This window comes from Garra rufa, chromosome 21 (assembly GCF_049309525.1).
Source record: "Garra rufa chromosome 21, GarRuf1.0, whole genome shotgun sequence".
In the NCBI taxonomy this organism is placed as follows: Eukaryota; Metazoa; Chordata; class Actinopteri; order Cypriniformes; family Cyprinidae; genus Garra; species Garra rufa.
The window spans coordinates 1,742,914-1,757,284 of NC_133381.1; the positions used below are offsets into that span (position 1 = coordinate 1,742,914).

Below are 14,371 nucleotides of genomic sequence, written 5' to 3' on the forward strand. Positions count from 1 at the left end.
GCTCTGAGACGTCTGGAAGCTCCTGGTTGGAGTTCAGCATGTTCATGGACTGCTCCATCTCCTGTCAATCATTTATTCAATCAATCAGCCGCAGGATCAATCAGAGTGAAGTGTTCATGCAGTGTGAAGGAGTTCATACCCGTCTCATCTCTGGATCACTGGGGTTGAAGATTTTAGGAAGAAGAAGGATTATCAGAAGAGGAAGAACCATCATGAGAACCTGAGAGAGTGAAGAGTAAAAGTAAGGAAGAGTAAAAGAGGATGAGAGAAATGTTTTATAGTGACGCACCATCGGGTTCATGAGGAAATCGGACCAGCCCCAGGTTTCTCGTGGGATGAAGTATGAATGCAGTCCGACGCATCGCATCTGAAGCGGGTACGGCAGGCGGATCACCTCTGAGGTCTTGATGTAGTTGACCACACGAGCCCTGAATGAACAATGAATCACGACAGCAGATTTAAAGGGGTCATCAGATGCCATTTTCCACAAGTTCATATGATTCTTCAGGGTCTTAATGAAAAGTCTCTAATATGCTTTGGTTAAAAATTCTCAATAGTAGTGTAAAAAACCACCCTTTCACCTTGTCAAAATCAGCTCTGCAAAATATCAGCTCATTTTAAGATATGGCCCCTTTAAATGCAAATGAGCTCTGCTCGCCCCGCCCCTCTCTGGGATTATGTTTACTTTAGCCTCATTTAGCTGTGTTTATCAGCGAAACTTCCCAACAAGCACATTATTAAGAAAGGCCATTTGCTAAGATGCATAAAAACTCTAATTTTCAGTTCTGCTGTGGGTGAAGCTGCATCGGGAATGATTCACACGAACATAGACGCATATGTAGATCGGGATCGGCGCTTTGCATTTAAAATCGAAAGTAATGTTAAACCTCTGCGTCTTCAGCGGCTCAGCTGTGGTGAGTAAATGACGACTGCTGTGTTCATTATTACATCAGACAACAGAACACCTCAATCGCTCAATTAGACTCTTCCTCTGCACCTGAGTCACACAATGAGGATCGTATTCAGACTGTTTGAGCTCGGTGAGGGCGGGGCTAAGGTAAGACGCTCAAGTCAATCAAATATGTTTCGTTACAGCGACAAGCTGAGAATTAACTGGTTTTAAAAAGGCAATATAACTTTTAAAGATTAAAAAACACCACTGGGTGTATTTTTATCATTGTAGGGTGGTTGTGTTCACAAACTGCCAACACACATTAATGTTCAAACAACTTGGAAAAGTTAGTTTTGCAGCCGATGATCCCTTTAAAGGATTACTCCACTTCCGAAATAAACATTTTATAATAATTTACTCATCCACATGTCATCCAAGATGTTCGTGTCTGTCTTTTTATGTCGCAAAGTAATTACGTTTTTGAGGAGAACATTCCAGGATTTTTCTCCAAAAAGTGGAGTCCAGTGGTGCTCAACAGATTGAAGGTTAAAAATATAGTTTAAATGAGGCTTCAAAGGACTCTAAACGATCCCAGCTGAGGAATAAAGGTCTTATCTAGTGAAACAATTTGTTATTTTATTTTAAAAATTACACTTTAACATGCTCATCTTGTCTAGCTCTGTTTGAACTCTGGTTCAAGACAGTTAGGGTATGTTGACTCAACTTTAAAATCGTCTACATCGCTGCAGAAGTACCGACCCAGTGTTTACAAAGTGAACATGCAAAGAACAAAGAAAGAAAGATAAAACAGCAATGTAGGACGATTTTGAAGTTGGAGCAGAAAATTAAATGAGAGTTTTTCAACATACCCTAACTGCCTTGAACCGGAGTGCACAGAGTGTGCATCACAGAGCTAGACAAGACCAGCATTTAAGGTTAAAGAGTATATAAATATTAATTTATATAAGAAAATGACAGATCATTTCGCTAGATAAGACCCTTCCCAGCAAACACATTTACATTGTGGCAACATCTGTGCAACATTACATTTTTACAAAGGCAACGTTGCCGTTTACATGCTCGCAACATTGTAACAATGTAGAAATGTAAGACACGAAAGGGCTGAAGCAACGTTGTTGCGCAACATTCATCAACCGTGAGGCGACGTTTTTACTAAATGTATTTTTTATTCCAGATTGTAAATATAGCCTTTTCTGTGTGTCATATCAGACCCGGGATAAGTATGTAATACTTTTAAATACTGTTTAATATTAAAAATGGTTCATTAAACATTAATAGTGTTTAACTTAACATCTGCTTGTGTAAACTTTGAAGAGTAAAAATTCAATACGAATTCATGTAATCAAACTTTATTTCTTACCAAACATTACATACATACAAAGGATTTCTAAGTACGTTACCAAAAGGTATACATTTGGGGGAAAAAATGTAATTTAGAGTATATTAATTATGTAAATATATTAAGTCATTTAGTTTAAGTATATTAAATAACAAATAAAAAAGCAAAGGCATCTGAGAACGTTTATTAAACAAAAGAAAAGCAGCGAAACAGTGGTCACAGCCTAAGCACAACCTTCAGAGATGGCCCTGAACCGTGAATGAATGGCAACATTGTGACAACGTAGTAACAACCCGAACAACACAATGTAGAACCAACAACCTTTTAGCCATGTTGTTACAACGTTGCTAAAAGGTTGGCTACGTTGTGGCAACGTTCTGTGTTTGTTGGGTTATTCCTCATCTGGCATCGTTTAGAGTTCTTTGAAGCTGCTTTTATAACCTTCAATCTGTTGAGCACCATTAAAGTCCACTAGAAGAAGAAAAATCCTGGAATGTTTTCCTCAAAAAACAATTTCTTTGCGACTGAAGTAAGAAAGGCTATATTTTGGATGACATGTGGGTGAGTATTTTATCAGGATTTTTTTATTCTGGAAGTGGAGTAATCCTTTAATGCTCCTCTATAAGTTTCAGAGGACCAGTTATTTTCACTGCATCATCCAGTGTGAGTGTGTTTTACAGCAGTAACTGGGTCAAACTGACTGTAAAAGTCAAAGTTCACATCCACACACCTCATTTTCCCTGTAGTGGTGATGTCAACCCGCACAGGCTGGAATCTGTAGGTGGGAGAGGAGACTTCTAGGACATACGATCCGGACGGAACATCACTGACTGTGAAACTTCCATCATCTCTGCAGAAAGAAGCAGGACTGATCTGGTACTACAGTACAAGGATGCTGTCAGATGATAGAACCATCATAGCAAACACAGAACGCTTCCTATTGGGTAACCACATCCATTTTTCGAAATTAAGATTTATACATAATCTGAAAGCTGAGTAAATAAGCCTTCCATTGATGTATGGTTTGTTAGGATAGGACAATATTTGTCCTATTTGAAAATCTGGAATCTGAGGGTGCAAAAACATCAAAATATTAAGAAAATCACCTTTAAAGTTGTCCAAATGAAGTTCAAAATAGATAAAAAATTAAGTTCTGATATATTTATGGTAGGAAATTTACAAAATATCTTCATGGAACATGATCTTAATATCCTAATGATTTTTGGCGTAAAAGAAAAATGCATACATTTTGACCCATACAATGTATTTTTGGCTATTGCTACAAAGTTCTGTGAACGTACTAAGAACTTTTTTGGGACCAGTTAAGAATGTTCTTTGAATGTACTGAAAACAATTTCTAAAACATTTTGGCGACCAAATAAGAACGTTTTAAGAACATGCTGGGAATGTTATTATTTACTTCCTACTTCATATTTACTTTACTAAAACGTTCCTACCTAACCAACAGAACATTAGAACATTGGATTTGTGACCCTGGAACACAAAACCAGTGTTAAGTAGAACTTTGTAGCAATAGCCAAAAATACATTGTATGGGTCAAAATTATCAAATTTTCTATTATGCCAAAAATCATTAGGATATTAAGTAAAGATCATGTTCCATGAAATATATCAAAACTTAATTTTTGATTAGTAATATGCATTGCTAAGAACTTCATTTGGACAATTTTAAAGGTGATTTTCTCAATATTTTGATTTTTTTTGCACCCTCAGATTCCAGATTTTCAAACAGGACACATATTGTCCTATCCTAACAAACCATACATCAATGGAAAGCTTATTTATTCAGCTTTCAGATGATGTATAATTCTCAATTTCAACAAATTGACCCTAATTACTGGTTGTTCGCTGGGATGGTATTGAATCATATTCATATTCATTGCTTTTGCATGCACGTATTACATCTGCTCTCGCTCACGTGCGTTTGTTTCGGCGTGCACGCGCACCTGAGAAACCCCACGTGTTTGTCTCCATCCAGCAGAACCCGAGCAGATGAGATCCAGTCCTGAGCTCTGACACCCGGAACCAGCGCTCGACCCGACACCTGAACCCTCACATCTCCTTCAGGCGTCTTAAACATCACATCTTCATCGTCTTCCTCTAGACTGATGTCCTGAGAGAAACACGCGCGCAGCCCGAACAGAAGCAGCAAACAGGATCGCACGTGCAACTTCATCGGATTCTTTGACTTTTCACTGTCTAAACAGTGGCTCTTTAAAGCTGCTCTCACTTTGAGATAAAAATAAACCAACACATGACAGGTTTACACAACTGTTTGCTGTCAAAGTTTGACAGACGCTGCGTGATGACGTCACCGGGCGCGTCAGACTGAAGTCAACAACTATTTATATATTCCATATACATAAGAAAACGTATGTAGACCAAATTTTATCCCATTTTATTAATGACTTTAAATTTTATTTAAATCTCTTGGAACAAACAAAAAAAAAAAAGCACTGAAAACATGTTATGCTCTGAAAGCATTGAAATGTATGTAATTTTGTTTCTTTTTTCTCTTTTTGTTTCTTTTTTCTCTCTCTGGCAGCTAGTGTTAATTTGACATGAAAATGTAATACCTCTGGTTCTTGTGGCATTGAGTTGATAAAGAATAAAAAAAAAATATTTACTCATATATATCACAGTTAATGTTCTTAGGGGATTTATATGTGAATGCTTTCTTTTTTGTTTTGTTTTCATAACTGACTCAAAGTCTTGTTTTGAATCAAATGATTATCTGCACTATAAAGTTCCAATATGAATCAAATGATTCACAAACTCGCAACGAAGTCTCGATTTGAATCAAATGATTCGCGCTTTTAAGTTCCGATCTGAATCAAATGATTCGCGAACTCACACCTACATTTTAATTTGAATCAAATGATTCGTGGTCCACGCTTCTAAGTTCCAAACTGAATCAAATGATTCACGAACTTGCACCGAAGTCTCGATTTGAATCAAATTATTCGCGCTTTTAAGTTCGGATCTGAATCAAATGATTCGCGAACTCACACCTACATTTTAATTTGAATCAAATGATTCGTGGTCCACACTTCTAAGTTCCAAACTGAATCAAATGATTCACGAACTTGCACCGAAGTCTCGATTTGAATCAAATTATTCGTGATTCGTGCTTTAAAGTTCGGATCTGAATCAAATGATTCACAAACTCACACCTACATTTTAATTTGAATCAAATGATTCGCAATCCAAGCGTCAAAGTTCTGATCTGAATCAAATGATTCACAAACTCACACCTACATTTTAATTTGAATCAAATGATTCGCAATCCAAGCGTCAAAGTTCTGATCTGAATCAAATGATTTGCGAACTCGCACCTACGTTTTAATTTGAATCAAATGATTTGTGGTCCACGCTTCTAAGTTCCAAACTGAATCAAATGATTCATGAACTTGTCTCGATTTGAATCAAATTATTCGTGATTCGTGCTTTAAAGTTCTGATCTGAATAAATGATTTGCGAACTCGCACCGAAGTCTCGTTTTGAATCCAATGATTCGCAATCTGCACTATAAAGTTCTGATCTGAATCAAATGATTCGCAATCCGCAGTTCCGATCTTAATCAAATGATTCCCGAACTCACACCTGTTTCGATCTGAATCAAATAATTTGTGAACTCAAATAAATGATTTGTGAACTCGCACCAAAGTCTCGATTTAAATCAACTGATTTGCGATCTGCACTTCAAAGTTCATAACTGAATCAGATGATTCACAAACTCGCACTGAAGTCTCAATTTAAATCAAATGATTCGCGATCCAAGCTTCAAAGTTCCGATCTAAATCTAATGATTAATTCATTTGGTTTGTCTGTTCCTCCACTTTTTGTGTCTTCAGTCATGTTTACACGACACTCTCTACTACTACTGTCTTAGCTCACTAGTTTGATGACATTAACTGAAATAAGCGAAACAAGTATCTTCTTCTTTCTCTCTTGGTTTGCTCCCTTCAATCAGGGGTCGCCGCAGCGGAGTAATCCGCACCACCAATTTGACACATGTTTTACGCCAGATGCCCTTCCTGATGCAACCCAGTCCTGAGAGTGCAAGCGAAACAAGTATGATGTTTACAAATAATAATATCCATATTTCCATTGCAAAGATAACATCCAACACAAATCTAGGAACATACTGAGGTGAGGTAAGCGGTTTACTTCTTACTAGTGCAACACTCCATTAATATGACCAGCTGCAGCTCAAAACACACGTTAGATGTTCACATTGTGCATTATGATGGAGTTTGTAGCTTAATTGACTATATATGAAATAGTTTGAGCTGCAGTTCAGTTGCTGACAGTTCAATAGGAAATCAGCTGAAAGCATCCAGTCATCTCATACCATTCAATTCAATCTTACATTGATCAGTATTTATTTAGTAAAAAATATTTGTGCAATTATTATTTTTTGCTTCAAAAATTTATATCGGAAAAATTAAACACTTATTTCATAGATACATAGTCTTTCAGTAATTCAAGTACCTCTTTAGGAATATTGCTATTTTCAAGAGTTTTCCAGGCCTTACATATAAAAAAGTTAAATTCAAGTACCTTGTAAGAACCCTTAATAAGGCTAAAAAATGACATTCAGTAGCATTTCCATTCATTGGTTTAATTATAGCAGTCTAAACATGAACACACTGTAATCACACACTATTAAACACGTTAAACTGCTAGTATTCCAGTAAACGATGGATATCCATCAGTGTTTCAAGATTCAGATCAGTGTTCATCTGTGATGATGTTCCTCACAACTGAATCAAATGAGACTCAACAGCCTGAGAAACAAAAGCAGTTTCGATTAGCAGTTTGATTTCATTATTGCGTTAAATATCAGCAGTTCATTACCTTCCAGAAGTCAGCGGTTGTTTGTGAAGCGGATGTAAGGTGTGTTTTCAGCGTCCAGAGCTCCTGCAGCTGCTGCTTCAACACGCCGATGTTCCTGCAGGTCAAATCAACATTTAACAGCTGTATTTGTGTAATCCTTTCAGTTTTAAGATGAAGGTGTATTACCTGTGATCTGATGACTGACGGTTGTCGATCAGCCGTGAGCTCCAGCGTTCCAGCGCTGCGTGAATCCAGATTAAAGCGCTGATGATGTAGCTGAAGCAGAGAGATCACATCAGCATCGTCATGAACACCAAAGACACGACTGATGAAGACACAGCGCTTACTCTTCAAAACAGCTCTCAAGAAGGTTCTTGACCAGAGGAAAGAGGTCCACACAGAAGCCCAGCGTTTCCTCTTGAAGGCTGCTGGGAACAGATCTATCATGAAGTGTTCAGACAGTAAAACCAGCTCAAGATCTGCAGGATTTACCTTCTAGTCAGAGCAGGTAAGCAGTCGACCAGCACACTGACGTCCTGCAGACTGTAGAGAGGAATGAGAACTTTGACTAACGTTATGAACAAATGTCTAGTTATCTGGTCTTAAATAATGTTCTTGAAATGTTAGCACAAAAACATCATTTCTACATCATTCATGGAATGTTTTGTTCTGAAACACTTTGGATGTTGGTCTAACATTGTCTAAATGTTACTACTTGTTTCAGAACATACAGAGAACATTCAAAAGTAACATTCCACGTTTGCAAAATGATCAAATGTAACATTCCTTTAATGTTTGCATAACATCTGTGCAAAAACAAAACAAAGCCATTAAAAATAGTTACTTTTCTCATTTTCTGATAAGTTTAAGTAAAATAACTAAACTAAAACTGAAAATTAATAAAACTACAGACATAACGCAATATTACTAAAACTAAAATAAAAAAAACTGCTAAAACTTGAACTAAAACCATGCATTAAAAACTTGAACTAAAGTAAACATGAACTGAATTAAAATAAACATTGATCATTTTTGTTTAGTTTAAGTTTAAGTAAAATATATAAACTAAACCTAACAAATTATATATATAAAAATATGTATATTTGAAATAAAAAAGAGTAAACCTTTAACTAAAATCTAAAAAAATCTAAAATAAAATTGAATTCAAAATATTAACTAAAACTACAGTATATTATCTTAGTGATACTAAATATCATTGAGATAATATACTGCTGTGTGTCTAAATGTTACTGCTTGTTTTCAGAACATACATAGAACATTCAAAAGTAACATTCCACGTTTGCAAAATGATCAAATGTAACTTTCCATTAATGTTTGCATAACATCTGTGCAAAAACAAAACAAAACCAAAGCCATTAAAAATAGTAACTTTTCAAATTTTTGATGAGTTTAAGTTAAAATAAAATAACTAAACTAAAAATGAATAAAAACTGTACAGACATACTTCGAAAAAAATCAGAAAAACGCAACATTATTAAAACTAAAATAAAAAACTGCTAAAACTTGAACTAAAACCATGCATTAAAAAACTTAAGTAAAAATAAAGTAAACATGAACTGAATTGAAATAAACATTGTTCATTTTTGTTTAGTTTAAATTTAAGTAAAATATATAAACTAAAACCATTTATAAACAAAAATATGTAGACATATTTACATTTTTTTTAAATGAGTAAAACTTTAACTAAAATATAAAATAAAATATAAAATAAAATCGAATTCAAAATATTATCTCAATGATACTAAATAACACTGTTTTTAAAATCAAGATATAATTTAATTAAACATGACCATATATTCATATTTTGTATATTTATATTGAGTTTGTTCAGTTCATGTTCAGATTAAATTTTTTCTGTTTAAATGGAAGGGTTTCATGTTGAAAGAGCAGTATTATTTGATATTTTGATTCATTTTTTCCTGTTGTTTTCTGTTTAAATATAATTACTTTAAAATTAGACATCAAGCATTGAAAAGGTGGATCAGCGTGATCTGCACGTTCAGAAAAAAAGTTAAATGTTCTTGGAACATATTTTTGTTTGAATGACTAAAGTCACTCTTGTCATCTGTCTGACGCTGTTTTACCGTTCTAGGAAAGACAGCAGCTCTCCTGTGCTTCTCCTCCAGAGCGTCAGAGCCAGACTGAGCCTCAGATTTCTGCCGTGAAGAACGTCTGTCAGCAGATGATGCTCTTCAGAGATCTGCAGAAGCGGCAGCGGTGAGCAAATGCACTTTATAAGTGTATAGAGTTTCTCTGATTTTCATTTTTTAATGCTAGTTTGTCATCCACTGGATTGATTCATTCAAGTAATAAAAAATAATTTAACATCACTGAACTAATTTATGGGTCGAAGATGAAAAAAAAAAAGAAGTGTAACACTGCTTTAAATTGTTGATGTTTTTCCAAAAAAATCTTAAAACGTTTTCTGTATAATTTATTTGCATTTTTGTTTTTGTTATTCAGAGCAAAAAATAAATATTATACATTTTCCCCTCATTTACAGAAGACACTAAAATGTAATTCAGTGTAACAATCTTGTCAGGCATATTTACAACAAAAATCAATTTATAACATTAAAAGATGAATTACTTTCACCCCAAATACTAATTAGTTGTAATTCTACATTTGTAAAAAATTGCCACTATCCTATGTTTTGCCCATTTGTCTAAAATGGGCAAAAACTAAAATTTTAAAACATACATAAAAAAATTGAAAAGTCTTTTATGCAGCACTAATTTCATAAAAAATCAGTAAAAATGTGAAATATTATTACAATTTCAAACAGATGTTTTTTTATGTGAATATCTGTTAAACTGTAATTGATTTCTGTGATGCAAAGCTGAGTTTTCAGCACCATTACTCCAGTCTTCTGATTATTATCAATATAAGATTTATATAATTATAATAAATAATCATTTATTTGACAAGAACACATTCAATTGGTCAAAAGTGACAGTAAAGACATTGTTGCAGAATTACATAATGTTACAGTAGATTTCTATTACAAATAAATGCTGTTCTTTTAAACATTTGTAAAAAAAAATTGCCACTATTCTAGGTTTTGCCCATTTGTCAGTAAGAATGTTTCACTCATTTAAAAACATAATAAAATTCAGTATGCTTCCTTAATCTTTTATCAATTTTAATATGTACAAGTCAGAATAAGCACAAATATTGTTACACTGAATGACAATGTAACAATTTTATTCTCCAAAAATTTATTTGAAACCTTAAAAGTAGACACATTTAATGTGCTTTCTATGGAAATAAATAATTTCGACCATTTCTGTGTCTTTGACCCATATGCACAATAATTTATACCAGCAAAACTGATTATTATAGGTTAAAAACAACAAGTGCAGGTCATCACTTAATACAGTGTTAAAACATCATTTCATTATCGCTTTTATCCAATGTGTGTTTCAGCTTTTAAGTAAAGCTCCTCTGCAGGTTTACCTGTGAACAGCATCTCCAGTGGCTCAGGCTCTCGCTGTGCTGAGGTTTGTCTTCACGCATCGTCTCTCGGACAGGTTTCACGGGTGTCGAGGCTCTTCTGTGAGCGCCGGGTCCCTTCATGTGATAATGATGATGATGGTGTGTTTTCCTCTTGCAGGACACGACTCTCTTTAGCCGGCCAGCTGCATTCGAGCGACTGAAGATCAAGCACACATTTAGATGATCAGAAGATCTTCTGTTCTCACACCTGATTTGAGAAATGGATTAGGATTTGGATTTCCGTGAGACCTGACGCAAATCTAGCGGTAGTGTTAAATGTATTGTATATACCGTAAATATATATTAAAACTTAATTTTTGATTAGTAATATGCATTGCTATGAACTTTATTTGGACAACTTTAAAGGTGATTTTCTCAATATTTAGATTTTTCAAATAGTTGTATCTCGGCCAAATCTTAACTTATTTATTCCTCTTTCAGATATGGAGTTAGAATTGTTGCATAATTCCAAATAAATATATTATGATCCACAAATAAATGTAAAGCGATTGACAAAAACAATGCATATTCACAAAATAAATAGAATGAGACCCACAAATAAATCTTAGAGTTCCACAAACATGAATTATATTCACAAGTAAAAAAATTTGAATTGCAAATAAAAAAACATACTCACAAATATTTTACAAACACAACTTTGCCCGGCATTTATATGTGAATCGCGTACTGTGCATTTGTAGATCGCTGCGTGTATTTGTGGATTGCTTTCTGTGCATTTGTGGATCGCTGCGCGTATTTGTGAATTTTGAAACATTTCAAGCGTCAAGACTCACACTGATCCTCAAATGTATGGACTCCACCCACCTTCTACTTAAGCCAATCAGATACCGGCCACGTGGGGCTGACCAATCGTTGCACGTTCTCGCTCCAACCAATCACGTTTTTACGGTGACCGTAAGGTCACTTATGTTTGTAAATATGTAAACTGAGAACATGATATTATGTAGTGACCACAAGATATTAATTTGTGGGAACCTCATATGTTACATATGTTATATATTATATGTATTATATGTATCATATTTTATTAGTCATATTCGTTATTTTCCCCTTCATTTCGATCTCTTTACTTAATGTTCTGAATGTAGGTTCTATATTTACTGGAATGCAGTTTAATATATATTGTATTTTATTTAGTCTAATTAATAGACAAATATAGTGTTTCAGTGAAGAGTGAATTATTCACGTAGTTTCATTTGGGAACCATTTATCGTCACAGTAAAATAGGCCTACATGACATTCCTTCTATTAACTGGTCGTCTTTTTTCCGAATTTGTATTATTATTATCGTCATCATTATTATAATTATTACTATTATTATTAGCCTTTTATTATGTATATATTTTTATATTTTTGTTTATATTCGTTTCCCCCTTAATTTTGATCTCTTAATGTTCTATATGGAAATTATACTGTAAATGCTTGACATATGCTATATGACTGAGTTTTACTGGAATGTAGTTTAAAGGTTGAATTGAACATATATTTTATTTGGTTTCGTCTAATAAATAGACTAGATTATATAATACTATACTGAATCATTCACGTATAGTTTCATTTGTAAATGCTTGACATATGCTATATGACTTTATGATTGTATTTATGCCCGTGTGTGACCATAAATGAGCATGTTTTCATTTACAAATGAAACTATACGTGAATGATTCAGTATAGTATTATATAATCTAGTCTATTTGGAGAACGTGCAACGATTGGTCAGCCCCACGTGGCCGGTATCTGATTGGCTTAAGTAGAAGGTGGGTGGAGTCCATCCATTTGTGGATTAGTTTGCGTCTTGACGCTTGAAATGTTTCAAAATTCACAAATACGCGCAGCGATTTACAAATGCACAGAGAGCAATCCACAAATACGCGCAGCGATCTACAAATGCACAGTACGCGATTCACATATAAATGCCAGGCAAAGTTGTGTTTGTAGAATAAAAACAAATATTTGTGAGTATGTTTTTTATCTGCAATTCAAAATGTTTTACTTGTGAATATAATTCATGTTTGTGGAACTCTAAGATTTATTTGTGGATCTCATTTTTTTTATTTTGTGAATATGCTTGGTTTTTTTCAATCGCTTTACATTTATTTGTGGATCATAATGTATTTATTTGGAATTAAGCAACAATTCTAACTCCATATTCAGATGACCCTTATGACTGGTTTTGTGGTCCAGGGTCACGTATTGATAGTGCAAAAATTATATACAATATTAGAATGTTTGCAGGAGTGGACACAAAAATCCTGGGAGAGGTTGCAGGTCAAAAAAAGCCAGTCATCAGCTTAAAATCTCACCTCTTTTTACCAGTGTCTTTCATTTTGTTACATGCATCCTGTGAAAATAAAAAATTACATGTTAAACCAATAATTGCTTCTCTAAATGTATGATACTACAGAACTAAAATTTTCAAACATATATAAAAAATTGAAATAATTGTGATTTATTTGAAATAAGTCTTTTATGCAGCACTAATTTGATAAAAAGTAAAAATGTGAAACGTTATTACAGTTTCAAACGGCTGTTTTCTATGTGAATATCTGTTAAGCTAATTTATTTCTGTGATCAAAGATGAATTTTCAGTATCATTACTGCAGTCTTTTGATTATTTTCAATATAACATTTAAATAATTATAATAAATAATCATTTATTTGTCAAGAACACATTAAATGGTTCAAAAGTGACAGTAAAGGCATTGTTGCAAAAATTAATAATGTTACAGTAGATTTCTATTTCAAATTAAATGCTGTTCTTTTCAACTTTTTATTCATCTGTGAATCCTGAAAAATAAAATGTATCAGTTTTCACAAAAATATTGAGTAGCACGACTGATTTCAACATTAATAATCAGAAATGTTTCTTGAGCAGTAAATCAGTATATTAGAATGATTTCTGAAGGATCATGGACACTGAAAATTCAGCTTTGATCACAGGAATAAATTACAGTTTAACAGATATTCACATAGAAAACAGCTGTTTTAAACTGAAATAATATTTAGCATTTTTACTGTATTTTTGATCAAACAAATGCTGCATTAAAAAACATTTATTCTAAACTTTTGACTTTTTGATAATCATTATGTATGTTTTACTATTTCAGTTTTGTTATTTAAACACAGCAAGCAATTTAATATTATTTTGCATTATCACTGTTCTACTATATTTTGTTATAACACTATAGTGAGTGTATATTTTCAAGTTGTCATCAGTTGTAGTTTAATTGCATTGTCAGTACAGTTATTCTTCACCTGTTGTAAGTGTTTTGCCTCTGAGATCTGAACCGTGTATCTGTGATCTTCCTCATCCTCATCCTCATCCTCAGAGGACATCAGGAATCAAACACAGGCTGCAATGCGCTGAAACACCAGCAGGAGTCACAGTTACACTGGTGAACACAGTCAACATCACTGATTTATCTGACAGACAGCTGTCAATCATCATCATTTTCCATCCACATCCATTACAGCGCAAGAAAAAAAAAACTCCGATGACGAACGCTTAAAAAAATGTTCAGGCAGTTACAAATAAAAACGCGAAATAAAAAAAAAACAATATAAATAATAAATATTTTTAAACAATTATTATAATTATTACAAAAGTACAAACAGAAAAACAAGGCAGCGCTGAGCTTCTGCACTGCAGGACAAAATCAAAACAATGACGAGAGCGCGCACGTACACGTACGTCACGTGATCAGCACCTCAGCTGACGGAGAA

At 33.9% G+C, this 14,371-nt stretch overlaps 2 protein-coding genes across 2 annotated transcripts in view; both read right to left on the reverse strand.

Moving 5' to 3' along the window:
• LOC141295944 (endoplasmic reticulum membrane protein complex subunit 7-like) overlaps positions 1 to 4,569 on the reverse strand; it is a 5,137-nt gene extending 568 nt beyond the window's left edge. The window contains exons 1-5 of the mRNA XM_073827229.1: positions 4,219 to 4,569; positions 2,983 to 3,102; positions 290 to 428; positions 140 to 220; positions 1 to 61 (exon numbers count right to left, since the gene is read on the reverse strand). The exon at positions 1 to 61 is cut by the window's left edge and continues 568 nt beyond it. Coding sequence (XP_073683330.1) covers positions 1 to 61; positions 140 to 220; positions 290 to 428; positions 2,983 to 3,102; positions 4,219 to 4,448 — 631 coding nt within the window. The 5' untranslated portion in view covers positions 4,449 to 4,569. The remainder of the gene's footprint in view (positions 62 to 139; positions 221 to 289; positions 429 to 2,982; positions 3,103 to 4,218) is intronic.
• A 1,986-nt stretch (positions 4,570 to 6,555) lies between these two features.
• On the reverse strand, positions 6,556 to 14,158 carry LOC141295943 (KATNB1-like protein 1). The gene is made up of 9 exons (XM_073827228.1): positions 13,904 to 14,158; positions 12,952 to 12,989; positions 10,589 to 10,784; positions 9,217 to 9,332; positions 7,604 to 7,654; positions 7,459 to 7,536; positions 7,298 to 7,387; positions 7,133 to 7,226; positions 6,556 to 7,062 (listed from the first exon to the last, which is right to left on the reverse strand). Exons 1-9 carry the CDS (start codon positions 13,982 to 13,984, stop codon positions 7,033 to 7,035), a joined length of 774 nt encoding a protein of 257 aa, XP_073683329.1. The 5' UTR covers positions 13,985 to 14,158; the 3' UTR covers positions 6,556 to 7,032.
• Positions 14,159 to 14,371: the final 213 nt, after the last annotated feature.

Bases quoted from the DNA above. Each gene is read 5' to 3' on its own strand.
- LOC141295943 (XM_073827228.1), bottom strand. From the start codon at position 13,984: ATGTCCTCTGAGGATGAGGATGAGGATGAGGAAGATCACAGATACACG. The intron at 7,655-9,216 runs GTAAAACAGCGT...TCCTCTCTACAG, and splicing joins CTGCTGTCTTTCCTAGAACG to TCTGCAGGACGTCAGTGTGC. The intron at 7,227-7,297 runs GTAATACACCTT...TTTGACCTGCAG, and splicing joins CGTCAGTCATCAGATCACAG to GAACATCGGCGTGTTGAAGC.